Source organism: Eleutherodactylus coqui, chromosome 1, assembly GCF_035609145.1.
Source record: "Eleutherodactylus coqui strain aEleCoq1 chromosome 1, aEleCoq1.hap1, whole genome shotgun sequence".
NCBI lineage: Eukaryota > Metazoa > Chordata > Amphibia > Anura > Eleutherodactylidae > Eleutherodactylus > Eleutherodactylus coqui.
This window is the reverse complement of record NC_089837.1, coordinates 74,584,055-74,601,133: the sequence shown is the minus strand read 5'-3', so window position 1 is coordinate 74,601,133 and position 17,079 is coordinate 74,584,055. Positions and strand designations below refer to the sequence as shown.

Genomic DNA, 17,079 nt, shown 5'->3' with positions numbered 1-17,079 from the left:
GTCTACCAGAGATGCTTCTGCTAAATACTGACTTACAGGGAGTTGAATAGTAGTTACACATTCAATTAATTTATGTTTAATAAATGCAATAAGTGTAGTTCTTTCTGTTTTGAGATATGTTTTCAGTTGTGCGTTAATGTGTACCTTACTTTTTAGATGACTTTTCAGAATATTGTGTACATACATGAAGAGTAACATTATTTCTGGGCCATTCTCCTCTGTATGCTTATCTCTGTTACTAGAGACAGAATTAACTTGACAACAGGCAGTGGACAGCAAATTAGAAGGTAGAGAGACCTCTAGTGGTCAGCACTACTATAAAAGGATTTTCAGCACAGAATGTCATTTTGGGTAAATAAAGTGATGTGCATTTTTTTTGGTTATCACATTGGCCATCATATCGACACAAGTTGCCTTACAAGGGTTGTCACACTTCTTGCTGTTTTTAGACAGCTCAGTACATTACACAGTGGCCCCGGTTGGTACTGTAGACTAAATCCTGCAGTACTAGCGTGGGCCACTGTGAAGTGTACGGAGCTGTCTGAAAACAAATAGCGGTGGGACAACTCATTTAAACTGCAATAACCTTTTAAAGTGTTATAGGTCCAATGTCCATGGGCAATTTTGATTTGCGGAATTTTCAACACTGCGGATGTACCGTGGAACCACGGGAAAGCAGGGGATTTAAAAAAAAACTGTACTGCGCATGTCCGGCGGCCAACCATGAGGACCATGCACAGTACAGCAAACCCGAAAGTAGAGAGGTCCGCGCAAGTGCCAGCGGAATAATACAGGTACACAGGGCTCACCGGGGGTTCCCCGCACAGAATCCGCCCGGCCCCATGAACATTGGATCATATTCTGTTGATCAGAGGCTATGTTTGCCTTTTCAACCATTTTTGTTATTGCTCTAAGATCTAGAATGAAGAAATAAAGCAACTTTGCAAATAGTTTAAATAAAAAAAAAATGATTTGTGTATACAGCTCCTATGCAGGCTTGTGTTTCAATGATTACAGAATACAAACAAACCCCGTGAAGCCTGATTCTGCCTATGCCTATTGCTTTATAACCTATATTTAGGAAGTTAGCAGGAACTAGGGGACAGATAGAATGAGACCATAATACAGTGAAAGCTCTTTGAAAGACCCCACCCTTTATCTAGACCACAAAAGGGGAGATGGAGGCAGCACTCTGTAAGTGATCCATTTATTCACCCATAGCAATAGATGGATAGTCTGTGTACACAGAGGGCTACCTCCATCTCCATTTTTGTGATTTAAAATTTGAGCTTTTTGGGTCTCCCAAAGGTCGCGCACCAGCAATTTAAAGGGCCACTCTAGTGTTTTTTCCATTTTTTAGCTAGTTCCCCAGTGTATATAAGTCGGTTAGTATTACCTTGAATAGTTTTTCCTTTCTATCTGAAACTCCTGGAGTCTTAGCCAGGTGGTCATGTAATCTTATTTCTGACCACCTAAGATTTACTTGGGTTTATGTATTCTCAAATTCATTAGTTTTGCAGTTAGTATAATCTCTGTGATGAACCCTATCACGCAGGCTATTTAGAGGGGGACACAGAAACTCATATCAGAGTTACTGTTAGAATCATAGAATGGTAGAGTTGGAAGGGACCTCCAGGATCATCGGGTTCAGCCCCCTGCTCAGTGCAGGATTCACCAAATCCTCCCAGACAGATATTTGACCAGCCTTTGTTTGAACACTTCCATTAAAGGAGAACTCACAACCTCCTGTTGCAACCTCTTCCACTCATTGATCACCCTCACTGTCAGAAAGTTTTTTCTAATATCTAATCTATGTCTCCTCCCTTTCAGTTTCATCCCATAGCTTCTAGTCTTTCCTTGTACAAATGAGAATAGGGCTGATCCCTCTGCCCTGTGACAGCCCTTCAGATATTTGTAGACAGCTATTAAGTCTCCTCTCAGCCTTCTTTTTTGCAAGCTAAACATTCCCAGATCCTTTAACCGTTCCTCATTGGACATGATTTGCAGACCGCTCACCATCTTGGTAACTCTTCTCTGAACTTGCTCAGTTTGTCTATGTGTTTTTTAAAGTGGGGTGACCAGAACTGGACACAGTACTCCAGATGAGGTCTGATTGAGGAAGAGTAGAGGAGAATAATTACCTCACGTGATCTAGACTCTATGCTTCTCCTAATACATCCCAGAATTGTGTTTGCCTTTTTGGCTGCTGCATTACATTGTTGACTCATGTTCAGTCTATGATCTATTAGTATACCCAAGTCTTTTTCACATGTGCTGCTGCTTAGCCCAATTCCTCCCATTCTGTATGTGCTTTTTTCATTTTTCTTGCCCAGATGTAGGACTTTGCATTTCTCCTTGTTAAATACCATTCTGTTAGTCGCCGCCCACTGTTCAAGCTTTTCTAGATCTTTTTGAATACTCTCTCTGTTCCCTAGTGTTAGCAATCCCTCCTAGCTTTGTGTCGTCAGCAAATTTGATCAGTTTCCCATCAATTTCCTCCTCCAGATCATTTATAAAAATGTTGAACAACACTGGGCCTAGGACAGAGCCTTGTGGTACCCCACTTGCTACATTCTTCCACTTGGATGTGCAGACATTTATGACCACTCTTTAAAGGGGTTGTCCCACGGCAGCAAGTGGGTCTATACACTTCTGCATGGCCATAATAATGCACTTTGTAATATACATTGTGCATTAATTATGAGCCATACAGAAGTTATAAAAAGTTTTTTACTTACCTGCTCCGTTGCTGGCGTCCTCGTCTCCATGGTGCCGACTAATTTTCGCCCTCCGATGGCCAAATTAGCCGCGCTTGCGCAGTCCGGGTCTTCTGCTTTCTTCTATGGAGCCTTTCGTGCAGGATGCCGGCTCCGTGTAGCTCCGCCCCGTCACGTGCCGATTCCAGCCAATCAGGAGGCTGGAATCGGCAATGGACCGCACAGAAGAGCTGCGGTCCACGGAAGAAGAGGATTCCGGCGGCCATCTTCACAGGTAAGTATAGAAGTCACCGGAGCGCGGGGATTAAGGTAAGCGCTCCAGTAAGCTTTCTGTACGTCCCTGCATCGGGGTTGTCTCGCGCCGAAGGGGGGGGGGGGGGGGGGGTTGAAAAAAAAAAAAAAACCGTTTCGGCGCGGGACAACCCCTTTAAGTATGATCACTCAGCCAGTTGTGAATCCATCTAACAGTTGCCTTGTCAATCGCATTTTTGGTCATTTTTTCAATAAGTATGGTATGAGATACTTTGTGAAATGCTTTACTAAAGTAAAGATATACTATATCTACTGCCTATCCCTGATCAATCCAGTCGATACTGTTGATGATTAGAGGCTCCTGTCACACAGTTATAATGAAGGAGGTCCCAGCTCATCCTCCTGACTGTGTACTTATGGTTTGTAGCTTATTTAGGTGAATATAGAAGGTAATGGTAATTAAAATGTCCCCCCCCCCCCCCCCAACAAGCAAAAATGGTATAGCCTTAGCTAATGCATCATGAGATAGATGTGAAAGTGTTTTCTCTGCAGATAGAGATGGTACTAGCTTTAGCTGGTTATATGACATTGTGCTTGATGCATTATGGAAGTGTCAGAAGAGCATAGAGAAGATAAAGCAGAGAGAAATCTTAGCATCAAGATTGTGCCTGATAAGTATCAGAAAGGGGGCTGCACTGCATAGAAGTCACTGCAATATACACAATAGACATCCAGAGTGTGACAGGCAATCTGGTGAAGAGGCAGGGATACAAAAACTTGTTTTCACCAGAGTGACTCTTCAAACATATACTACAGTATACAGAAAATACTACTGATGTACTTGTTTCCTTAATTGCCCATTGCTCTCGACCAGATTTTGCACGACAGATCTTCAATTCCCTTACATCTTATGTATAGTGGTTTCTCCTTTGAGTGGACCACCCCTCTAGAATAGTGTTCCCCAACTCCAGTCCTCAGGGACTGCCAACAGGTCATGTTTTCAGGATTTCCTCAGTATTGCACAGGTGATGTAATTATTGTCGGTGCCTCAGACATTGCCACAGGTGTTCTTACCATAGGATATCCTGAAAACATGACCTGTTGGTGGGCCCTGAGGACTGGAGTTGGTGATCCCTGCTCTAGAAGACCATTTTCAGCATAGTATTGGGTGGTCATTCAGATAAGTTTCACTGTACTAGTTAACAGTACTCACCCATCCACACTAAAGCGATGGCTCTTTTCACCTACAGCATGGTTGACAAGCATGACTGGTGACACGTGCAAAGCAAGGATCCAACCAGCCAATCCTATTGAGGGGTGGTGTATTTAAAGTTGTAGTACACTGGCCTCAGTCTTAGTGATTGGTGTTTGTATCTTATTTGATTTGTGCCTTGCTAGCAAACGTGTACTTGATTGTTGTGACCCAACTTTTTTAGATTCCCCACTTCACCGCATCTTGACCATTTGTTACTTGACTCTCTCTTCATCTGAGTACCATCTTGTCCTCCCCACTGTATCACATACCTAGTTCTGTCTAACGTCTGTTATCAGCCTCTGACTTGTCTGATTCTTCTGTCTTAAGTTTCCTGTTACGTTTCTACTGACTTTGTCTGTTGTTGTTGCCCATTTTGCCTGTTTCTACTCCTGCAAGACCTTGTTTAGGAAATCCGTCACTGTATCAGGTAATGGCAACTAAGGCTGAATGTCCACGGGTGGGCCAGAATATCGTGAGCCATATTCCTCCACGGGGGAGCACTAACGTCACCGTGATTTTCCACAATGAACCTATCTTAATAATAGGTTCATCGCGAAGAACAGCACCAAATTGCGGCATGCTGTGATTTTTAGACGTGAGCGGAAAATCATGATTGATTTTTCCGCTTGTGTACATTAGTTATCCTATGAAAAGCGTGTCATGCGTGCTCTGCGTGCGATTTATCGCCACGGATCACGCTATGACAAATCGCCCATGGATTTTCGGGCTAAGTCTTGAGAGCAGACGAGCACTTTGACCCGAACTGAAGACATACGAAAGGGGGGTGCTGTAGGTTTATTCTGCCACCCGATTCATCCCTGCCCTGGGTATCGTTAGGACCGGACCATCACCCTGGGATTGCTAAAATGTTTTTTTGTTTAATCAAAGCAAAGTGGATGAATTGGAAAACTATAAAAGCCATCTACATCTAAATTTAGCTAAACAACCTCGAGATTGTGTCTGTACGGGCTCTTGGTGCATTTGCATATGCGCAGCTGGCTTCTTTTAATTAATTAATGGCCATGGAGGGTCTAATTTCCTGCTCGTATGTTTTCTGTTTTGTTGACGAGCAGCTGTATACTTCTGCATTAAGCAGTGTTTTGCAACCCCAGAACAGGATGTGTATTTGACAGCGTTTTTACCATTAGAGAATTGAAAAGCAGCGGGATTTGTGCTCGTTGCAGTGTCTGAGCAAATAGAATGGACAAGAAGACTTAAATGAAGCCACTGATGTGACGGAGCAAGAGAGTAAGATCCATGAAAGACAAGGAAGTAATTGACTCTTGAATGCATCCTGTGATGGACGGATCCGTTACATTGTATTGAAACCCCAAACTAAGACACCTGTGTATAAAGCAGAATATTTATCTCTATCTGGTTTTAATTAGGATAAGAATATAGGTGATCTATTCACTGGTTTACTGGCACCGATGTTCTGGCAGGTATTTGTTAAAGGGGTTTTACCAAGATTTACTTTTACCATCTATCCATAGGAGTCTGATTAGTGGGGGGTCTCTGCTGGGACTCCCACGATCCTAAGAATCGGGTCCTGTGTTCCCTGTACTCCTCTCTGCAGAATCGCTGCACCCATCTGAAGTAACATGGAGATTGAATTTAGCTGTGGTCATACAAATGTAATGCCGCTTCATTCATATCAGAGGGGCTGATGGAAATGGCCAAGTAAAAGCTCTCCGCTATTTCCAGCGGTCCCATTGAAGATGAATGACACAGCACCATACATTCACAATCGCCTTTCCAATTAGTCTCCACTTCACTGCATGGGGTTCAGGGAGCCCACAGTGTAGAGGAGAGGAGGGCATGGGATCTTTGTTCTCAACATTAGCCATGGTCTCCTCTATCAATCACACTTTTATCACCTCTACTGTGGAGAGGTGATAAAAGTCAATCTTGGTACAACCCATTTAAATACACTACTTCCAATGGGTGAATTAACAAAAGAATTTAAAAAATGCAAACTGGAAGTATTAAGTTACACAATTGGTGGGAAATGGGTTAATTAGCAAAGATTAAAATTCGGCTCCTTCTGGTGCCGGTGGATACCAACACACTCTTGTAAGGGTTGTCTCATCAGAAACAACCTCTTTCAAAAAGTGGTCACAATGGGTTCAGCTTCTAGTACACAACCAATATCCTGGGGGAAGTGAAGCTGATTTACCTGTCATGGAGACATGTCAAGAGTTGTTATCTGTGGGACTAAACTGGGTCGCCTGCAATGGCAAGACTAAAGGAACTTGTATATTCTTAAGCACCATGTTCAGCTTCAACTTTGTTGGGATTTCCATAGAAATAAATCAGGCCTGGTCTCCTCATGTAGAATTATATAGCCTTGAGCCACATGAACCATGGGAGCTTTCCAGTTCTGTATTGTTTTCAAGAAGTCCATGAGAACAACAGTTTAGGGACTGAAACGGAGTATCATTTTGATGTTCAGTCATACTCGAGCTAAGGCTACACGGTGACTTTTGTCTTGTGACATAACGATCATAAAGTCACACTGCAGCATCACATCTAATAAATGTCAATTGGGTCATGTTGCAACCTGTGACCTAATGCTACTCAACAGTTGCAAAAAATTGAAAACTGTTGGATTTTTGGTCACAACTTGCATTTGACTTTGCCAACATAGACTGCAATGCAAATTCACTGAAAATTGGCCACAACCAGTCTACGATTTGTTTATTGTACAGTCAAATCGCAACATTGGAACAATTACATGACAAGAAGTTCCACAAATATATTGGTGGCAGGGGCGTAACTATAGAGGGTGCAGGGGATGCGGTTGCACTCGGGTCCAGGAGCCTTAGAGGGCCCATAAGGCCTCTCTTCTCCATATAGGGAGCCCAGTACTATGAATAAAGCATTATAGTTGGGGGCCCTGTTACAGGTCTTGCATGGGGCCTAGAAGCTTCAAGTTATGCCTCTGTGCAGCATGGTTTAGGTATGGGTGCGGGTACAGATACAGATAGAGGGGGGTCCCAGCTCACCTTTTGCATCAGGGCCCCTGAGCCTTTACTTACGCCCCTGATTGGTGACATGACTAGTCCCAGCCTAATAATACTAAACCTTCTGCTATTTTTGGATTTGGAGGTGGCCATTGTACATAAAATGTTTCGGTGGACACCGGTAGTCCTCCATAGCTATATATGGCTCTTAGCTAGTAGACAATAGTCTCTACCAATGTAATCTCCTACATTCCAATCTCACCATCTCACTCTTTATTTTTCAGCTCTGGTAGATAAAGAAGAAGTTTCAGAATGGGAAAACAAAACAGTAAATTGCGACCTGAAGTTCTACAGGACCTACGGGAAAATACAGAGTTCACAGACCACGAGCTGCAGGAGTGGTACAAAGGCTTCCTGAAGGATTGTCCAACTGGACATTTAACAGTAGAGGAGTTTAAAAAGATCTACGCAAACTTTTTTCCTTACGGCGATGCCTCAAAGTTTGCAGAGCATGTGTTCCGCACATTTGACACAAACGGCGACGGGACGATTGACTTCCGGGAGTTTATAATTGCACTGAGTGTGACGTCACGGGGGAAACTGGAACAGAAGCTTAAGTGGGCATTTAGTATGTATGACCTCGATGGAAATGGCTACATAAGTCGTGGAGAGATGTTAGAGATTGTCCAGGTAAGATTTTACTAATGATACCAGGAAATACCACTCTATAGAGAGTTCCAATTGGGGGCAAACCACACTGGGGCTTATTTATGAAGCCTTTTCGGGCGGATTTGTGGCGTAATTTGTTTGGCTTACTATTTTTACGACCTATTTACAACTGATTTGAGCCAAAAAGAATGAAAAGTTCCGACTGGCTTTGCCAATTGTTGATGTTTCTGACACATTTATAAAGCTAAATGTCAGAAAACGGGCTCAAAAAGTAAATAGTAGAGGCAGTAAGTTGTCACATTTCATGGCACTCCCTATGCATGTGCCAAATTTGCGCAATATTGCACAATCTTTCAGCCTCTAAGGTAAATTTGAGTACAGTCAGAAATATTTTTGTTGGATGATCACAGTCATATCAAGAATATTATCCCGCTGAAATAATAAGAATTGTTTCAAAAATTTCTAAAGAAAAAGAGTAATGCGAGCACCAAAATGCCAAGCGATGCACCAAAAATCACACGAATGTGCCGAAATGTAAGTAGCTTTTCTGAATACGCTAAATATTTACCTCAGAGGCTAAATAATTGCACAATGGAATTGGGCCAAATCCGGAAAAAACATAGGGAACACCATAAAAGTCGCCAACCCATTACCTATGCTACTTAGACCAGGTTTTACTTGCTTTAATCTGCTCTTACTTTTTGCATCCGTTTTCTGACATTCAGCTTCCTAAATGTGTCAGAAACATCGGACACAGAGGCCATGACTAAGAAAAAAAAATTGGCGCAGCGACTTGTAATTTTTCATTCTTTTTGGCACAAATCAGTTATAAAAATGTTGTAAAGATAGGACGCTGTTATTCTGCCGCAAATTACACCATGGATCTCGCAGAAAAGGCTTCATAAATAAGTCACAATGTCCTTTGCTCCATCCATTTCATGTATGGACTTTAGAAGTGCGTCCTGGACTGATCGGAAACCTGAACTCGGAGTATCATAAACGCGAATGATGCTCCGAGTTCGGGTCCAGAGAGACCAAATCAGGTCAGGACACACGTCCGAAGTCAGCTCCTTAATGGAGTTGTACCGAAGTCTAAAGTTTTTCCCTATCCACTTTGCGCTTTTGCTCTTTTATTTCGTAATTTGTGGTGATCTCAATACCCAGACCCCAACAATAGAGAACTTGTTATGGTTTGTGCAGTTTAAACAGTGAAATGTGTTTTTATTTAATGAAGGTAAAATCTGTTTAAATACTTACTTTGCCCTATTACATATATTTGTAGCGCTTGTTCTAGTACTGTTACTGCTCAATTACTGAAAACGACTCCATAGATTTTCTATGGAAGTAATCACTTAATTTAGGTGATACTTAAAGGTTAGCATTGCCTTATTAATCAGGTATGACTAATTATTATTCGATGCATTGGAGAAGAACACTATAAGAAACACTCAAGTGATATGTCCAAGCTCTTCTGTTTTATTGTTCCAATGCTAGAGGTACAATTCAAAGTCTACAGCATGTGATACTTCTCTCTTAGTTAAACATTACAAAGGTTAATTATGACGAAGCTGCATACTCGGCATCTGAGACCCTTTTAGTAAAACTTCACCTACAACACGTGCCTTTTACACACGTACTTCCTGCTTTGCACACAACACTATTGCATAAAATATAATTCAGTACTTTCACCCTAGCATGCAGTGACAGCGTTTGGACGAGGGCTTTAGCTGTCCCTATGACATGTCAAAAGATTTTGGAAATCCCTAAGCAACTGAAAGTAAAAGATGTCAGAGTCTGCTATGAAGTGTACAGGGTGATTCAAAGAGAATAGTGCAAAAGTAAAGCTGATTTGACACACAACAGCCGGAATGACATGAAGAGAGAGAATTCTTTGGGACCTTTCACATAGGACGGAATATTCCGTAACAGCATTGCAGAATATGCCCTCCTACGGAATATTCAGCATCAGAATTTGGCGACGGCATATTCCATCCTGTGTGAAAGGCCACTTCCAGTTTTTATTGCACCTTACAGATGTGTGATGTGGACACCATTGGTGAAACTAAATGATCTAAAACAACACATCTCCGCCGCAGAGGAATCAATAAGAGTTTATGCATGGACACATCTGGGCAAAACTGGACTACCAACTTCACATCTGTCGTGTCACACATGTCCACATCGAACATCTGTAAGGTGCGTTAAAAACTTGGGGTTCTACCTTTTCAGGTCAAATCGGCTTTACTATTACACCATTCTTTTTGAATCACCCTGTAGTTCTGCAACAACTGGACAACACAACTTAACTAGTTCTGGCATTCGCGCGTACTGCTTTTTTTCTTCGCCAGCTATACTGCGGATGGTTCGCATGGCGAGCTGTCGGATATGCGCAGTACAGTTTTTTTTTGTTTGTTTTGTTTTTTTAAATCCCGTCTTTTCCTGCGCCAACTCTAGGTGATGACGCAGAATCCGTGACCTTTTCGCAATGCCCTTGCGGAAGGGCCGCGGGTTGAACGGCTTCCATTGATTTCAATGGTAGCCGTCCGTGCAGAATCCACCCAGAAATAGAGCATGCTGTGAGTGGAAAATCGCAATTTATTTCCGCTCGTGTAGAAGAAAAAGTATTTTACCATAGCATGCTATGGGTGGTATTTGCTGCTGAATCCGGAGGCGGACCCCTGCTCCGGATTCCGCAATGCAAATCCGCCCGTGTGCAGGCACCTAAGATAATGTTGGGCCACAGACTATAAGCGATCATACGTCTTCCCTACATATAGCTGTCCACGTGTCATCTCTAGCTAGCAAAGTTCTGAATGAACTTCCCTCATCATTTGTTGCAATATGCTGCCACCTAGCATCACACAGTGGACATAATACATTTCAAGTGAAGTCGAATTTACTGCGGTGAAGTAATGTAAAAATTAACTGGAGCTTCTTCATAGTCCATGAAAAAGTTACAAAAGCTAAACTATACAAGCCATAGTATTACCCGGCATGTCAATCAGCCAGTAAAAACGCTGCATTCTAAGTACCATCAATGTCTACTATTCTAGCTAAAACCATATAAGATCAGTCCAAATCACAGGAGCCACTTATTTACAAGCTTGAGATGAAAGTGCAAATAACTCTTCCATAAGGTTTATGGCAATAATTGGGGACTTTTAGAAGAAAATTGGGATTTATAACTATTGTTGAGCGACCTGAACCAGTCAAACCCTGTTTAGGTTGACTTTTGATAACCGTTCAGTTTGGAGTGACCCTGAAGCTTCGATGAACCCACTAAAAGAAGTTGTGGTAGTAGTGTGGCTCAGCAGTTAGCACTGTAGCCTTCCAGTGCTGGGTCCTGGATTCAAATCTGACCGAAGACAACATCTGCATGGAGTTTGTATGTTTTCCCTGGGTTTCATAATAATCACCTTTATACAAGATGTGATACGGTTGGGCATGGAGGCTCTAGTACCCAGTTGTACCGCTTCTGGCTTGGATACAAGATGTGATACGGGCGGGCATGGAGGCTCTAGTGCCCTATTGTACCGCCTCTAGCTTGGATACAAGATGTGATACTGGCGTCATGGAGGCTTACAGGTTCCGTATGGTATCTTGTAGCATACCGCTCCACATTTGCTGTAACTGAGCTTCTAGATTGTGCAAACTCATAGGCTTCGAAATTGGTATCCTAGACAGTCTAGTGACCCCCTTGTGTGCGCGGCCGAGCATCACTCTGCTGGAAAATGCCTCTTGGAAACCGCCATGACAGGAACACATGTGGCTACAGGATGTCCTGAACATATCGCTAAGCTGTCATTGTCTCTCGTAGCACTACTAGGGGTGACCGACTGTCATATACGATGGCCCCCCAGACCATCACACCAGCAGTGGGGGGCAGTGTGCTGTTCTACAGCAAAGGCAGGATTGAGGTGTTTGATGTTAGATTTCCATATATGAACACAGTCGTAGTCAGTGCCCAAACTAAACCTGAAGACAACCCGGTTCCACTTCGTAGCAGTCCAGTTTTGTCGTTCACAATGCCACTGCAAACAGAGGCAACAGTGGGTGGGTCTCAAAGGCAGTACATGTATTGGGCGCCGTGAGACCAAATGTCCTTCATTCAAGTGCCTAGAATTGGTTCAGACAGACACACGAGCCTGTAATGATGGCACCGTCTGTCTCCGGGTGGTGGACAACCAGCTCCAAACAGTTGGAGCTGCTTGTGCTTGTTGGACAATCAGATGATCCTCTCTACTGGTGGTCTATCGAGCGCATCCTGAGCCCGGTCACCTTGTGTGCCCTTACACATCCACTGGTTCCAACACATCTTAACAGTCTGCAAGAACAGCCCGGGTGGCGCGCAATTCGTCAATAACATGAACCCCTCTCATACTCTGTTAACTGAGTGAAATCTCTTTGCATCATAGAGGCATAATTTGCATATCTGCTGAGATGTAACTGTATGCCAAGTTTTGCAGCAAAACAACAACTTTTTGTAGGTGCTCGATTTTTTTTTATTTTTGTTATTTTTTAAACAAAGACTGTATATGATAGTGATATATAATATCACTTGATATTTTCTAGTCCCATTGGAACTCACAAGCTATATTTGCTTATTAGTACATTTTTGTAGCGTGTGTATCCACAAAAATTCAGGGAGAACATACAAACTCCATGTAGATGTTGCCCTTTGGTCAGATTTTAACCTAGGACCTAGCAGTGCAAGACAACACTGCTAAACCCTGAGCCACCATGCTGATTCTATCTCCTTCTCATCAATAAACTTATGCGCCATTGGCCTTTTGGCCAGGAGTTTTATGTTACACTTAACCCTTTCCAATCCATTGTCTGACGTCTGAAGACCTCATGATTTAAGGCTGTACAGCTCTGATGTTGGAAGACGTCCGTCGGGGTTCTCTTACTGTATATTGCTAACCTCTCTGCTGTCGGAGCCTATCCAACGTGTCACCTCATGCAGTACTGGCTTAAGCCAGCAGATAGCGCCGTTGTATAACGGCAGAAAATGAGTAAGCCCCCTAGGAAAACCAGGATGCAGATTGGATTGGAAAGGGTTTAGTAATGCGAAATGTTTATTACTAATTTTGTTTTGGATGGTTATTTCCCTTATCTGCACTAACAATGCCAACCATGATGTTTTGAGAAAAAAAACATTTTGTAAATAAAGAATTTATAAAAAAAAACAAAAAAAACTTCTGCGCCATATAAATAAATATGACTTTTTATATGAGGAAAAAACTTGTACAAACAAATGGAGACCGTAAAGACTCACTCCAAGCTGATGTTGTCCTTGGTCAGATTTGAATCTAGGACCCCAGTACTACAAGACAATGGTATTAACCACCGAGCCAACATTCCTACTCCTCACTTGCTCAGCACCATTCATAACTATAAAGTAGGACATTGTGTAAATCAAGTATTCTTTTGCTTGTATCTCAGGCAATCTACAAGATGGTGTCATCTGTGATGAAAATGCCAGAGGATGAGTCCACACCGGAGAAGAGGACGGATAAAATCTTCAAGCAGATGGACACAAATAACGATGGTACGATGCACTTCTTGATCTTGTACACTCATTTCTGATTTAAGGAGAACTTTTCACTTTCCGACTTGATAACTTACAATGCACTAATATTTGTTTTTTCATCCTTTTCTTAAAATAATTCTCATAGTTGTATTTTTAATGGTGATTGTAAATATATAGTGTTGGGCGCCTTCTGGAATATATTAACTCTTTCCAATCCACTGTCTGACGTCTAAAGACATTCTGATTGAAGGCTGTACAGCTACCGATGTCGGAAGACGTCCGGCAGGGTATTCTTTCTGTATATTACTGGCCGCTCTGTTGTCGGGGGCCTCTCCAGCATGTCCCATACTGCAGTACGGGCTTTAGCCAGCAGGTGGCGCCATTGTATAATGGTAGAACGAGAAAACCCCCTAGGAAACCCTGAATCCAAAATTGGATTGCAAAGGGTTAATACTGGGCAGGTTCTTCCAGAGGTGGACTTCTCCTGTGCACTCCCAAACAGAACAGACAAAGAAATAACCTAAGGTAGCCAAAACCCCTTAAGACTAATGCAAATGTTAAGAAAGGAAAAAGAAGAGGCGCTATCTATCTCAAGCCTGGTGTACCTACGTTTTGGGCACTAGTGCAAAATAACATTCTTACAGTTTTTTTAAATACTGTTAATTACAACTTTTCTTAACCTTTTAACCATCAGCCATTTTTCGGGTTTTCATTTTAGTATTTGTATCCTCCCCTTTTAAGAGCCATAACGTTTTAATTTTTTTTTGGCAATATAGCTGCATGAGGGCTATTTTTGTGGGAGGAGTTGTATTCTTAAATAGATTCATTTACTGTATCAAAGGAAAAGGTTTTTTTTCTGGGGCTTCTTTAGATTTTTTGATATGTTATTTTAAAAAAAATATTTTGCTTGATTTAACTTTCCTTTTCTTTAGTCCCCTTAGGGGACTGCAAATTTGTGTTGGTTTACAAACATCAGTATTGCAGTATAGGGTATTTACAACGTTCACCTATTAAGCCCTGCCACAGGTATGGCTTAATAAACTTAAAGGGGTTGTCCCGCGCCGAAACGGGTTTTTTTTTTTTTCAACCCCCCCCCCGTTCGGCGCGAGACAACCCCGATGCAGGGAGGTAAAGAAAGCTCACCGGAGCGCTTACCTTAATCCCCGCGCTCCGGTGACTTCTCTACTCACCGCTGAAGATGGCCTCTTCCTCCGTGGACCGCAGCTCTTCTGTGCGGTCCACTGCCGATTCCAGCCTCCTGATTGGCTGGAATCGGCACGTGACGGGGCGGAGCTACACGGAGCTACACGGAGCCCCATAGAAGACTGCAGAAGACCCGGACTGCGCAAGCGCGGCTAATTTGGCCATCGGAGGCCAAAAATTAGTCGGCTCCATGGAGACGAGGACGCCAGCAACGGAGCAGGTAAGTATAAAACTTTTTATAACTTCTGTATGGCTCATAATTAATGCACAATGTACATTACAAAGTGCATTATTATGGCCATACAGAAGTGTATAGACCCACTTGCTGCCTCGGGACATCTCCTTTAAGATGACTTTACATGGCTGATACTCTAGTGTTTTAGTCTAATGATGCAGACTAATACACTGTGTGCACCAAGTAGTCAGAGAAGCGGGTACAGCCATCTTTGTTTCTCTAGGTTCAAACCGAAGTGAATAAAAGCGCTGCTACAATTTTTCTCTGTTTATAAAATTATCACTATCATTTGCACACTTTGCAAGGACTTCAAATGTCTCTCTTCAAATCGAACACCTTGTAAGCAGACACCTACTTGTTCTTCTGTCCAGGGGCGAAACTAAAGGCTCAGGGGCCCTGATGCAAAACGTGAGCTGGGGCCCCCCCTCTATCTCTATCTGTATCTGTACCCATACCCATACCTAAACCATGCTGCACAGAGACATAACTTGAAGCTTCTGGGCCCCAATGCAAAACCTGTAACAGGGCCCCCAACTATAATGCTTTATTCATAGTACTGGGCTCCCTATATGGAGAAGAGAGGCCTTATGGGCCCCCTAAGGCTCCTGGGCCCGGGTGCAATCGCATCCCCTGCACCCTCTATAGTTACGCCCTGCTTCTGTCTGCTTAAACCATATTTCCAGCCAAAAATGAAAATTTGACTCCTGAAACGAGATATGCAGTAACTGGGTGCAGCATTCCTTTTGCAAGATTATCTATTTGCACTCTAAATGCCTCCAGTCTTCAGGAACAGAAAGCAGCTTTTTGGTGCCTACGTCTTGCCAGCCTTATTGGGAATCATGGGGTTTAATTCACTGTCATGCAATTTTGTAGTTGACCGTTAGCTCTTCCCTAGGACGATAACTGCCCAACAATAGGACATGTGATCCCTGGAGCTAATCGCCATCCAAAGTGAGCCAGTGATTGACTGCAAATGGTCACATGTCCCTGGTGTTGCTGATATCATCGATTGGCTCACTGTAGCTGTACGTCGCTCCATTGTATGTCCTTTCTGTTGGGATTTTGATATGCCTCAACAAATCCATGATTTGATGGATGCTGGGTCTTTTCTTGCAGAAGACTAGTTCTAGGCCAAACACTTCCAGAATGGTAAAGGAGGTGGATCGGGTGCATGAACTCAGTAGAAAGGCTCAGTCTTTACACCGCTCTACCGTCAAAGCTGAAGGGACACAGTGCTTAGCTTAGCACTTCTGGCCTTGTGTTTTAGAGATAGATGGGGGTCTCGATTCTTCAACCCCCACCAATCAAAACTTCTGATATGTCACAATGACATATCAAAACTTTTTTCGGAAAATTTTAGTTATGCTCTCCGTTCTATAAAATAAGTCCAAATTAACTTTTTTCATCTCCCAGCTCAATTTTATGTTTTGAAAGGAACCTCCATCAAAGAGACTTGTTAGTCTTGTTCCGGAAATGCAGGAAGCTTCGTTGTGGTTACTCACTAGCGAAAATGGCATCATAATTATAAACCTCTCCAGGAGAGCAGTTTTTGTGTAATTATATTTTTCACCATTTATCCTCTTTTGGATCCCCATAAGCATGTTTCCATAGAAATGGGCTATTATAGTAAGATAATGACATGCCATTTAGGAGAGGGCTGGATGCTTTCAGCTCTCAACATAATACATTTGAAAATAGAACTTGGGTAGAGGAATATGACAGCCTGGTTTTAATTTCTTAAAGGGGTTGTCCAGGACTTTGATGATGATGATTATCCATGCAGTCGTAACCGACCTTTGATCACTTTATGGATCAATATTCTCCACGCATTCTTGTCTTTCACCGCTTCTTTCAGTTCTGCGATTGGCATGTTTGTGAAGGCCTTGATTGTATCTTTGTCATCCTGATCTCCTCTTTCCACTGACTTTGCCAAGCATCAATACTGTTTCCAGTGAGTTTCGTGGTCAAAAAAAAAGAGAGACGCTGTTTGATGATTTTGCCCTCTAGTGGGGTTGTTCTCTGCTTTGTATATGTGTCGGCAGGACTAGTTGAACCATTGAGGCCACTTCCAAGAGTGAGAAGCTTAGCTCCGGCAGGGTCCTGGTTCCTCGGGCCATATAAGTTGGAGTGGGTCAGACTGGGTCAAGAATAGACCAAGTTTTGAAATAAGTCTGCAGGGTTACAGGAGCCCACAGACTCTGGGGGAAGCGCAGCTATCGGTCAGCCCCCATAATGCTGCAAAAACTTTTATT

At 42.7% G+C, this 17,079-nt stretch overlaps 1 protein-coding gene across 1 annotated transcript in view; it reads left to right on the top strand.

Moving 5' to 3' along the window:
- Window positions 1–17,079, top strand: part of HPCAL1 (hippocalcin like 1) — a 185,430-nt gene that overhangs the window by 162,070 nt on the left and 6,281 nt on the right. The window contains exons 4-5 of the mRNA XM_066597322.1: window positions 7,472–7,877; window positions 13,302–13,407. Coding sequence (XP_066453419.1) covers window positions 7,500–7,877; window positions 13,302–13,407 — 484 coding nt within the window. The 5' untranslated portion in view covers window positions 7,472–7,499. The remainder of the gene's footprint in view (window positions 1–7,471; window positions 7,878–13,301; window positions 13,408–17,079) is intronic.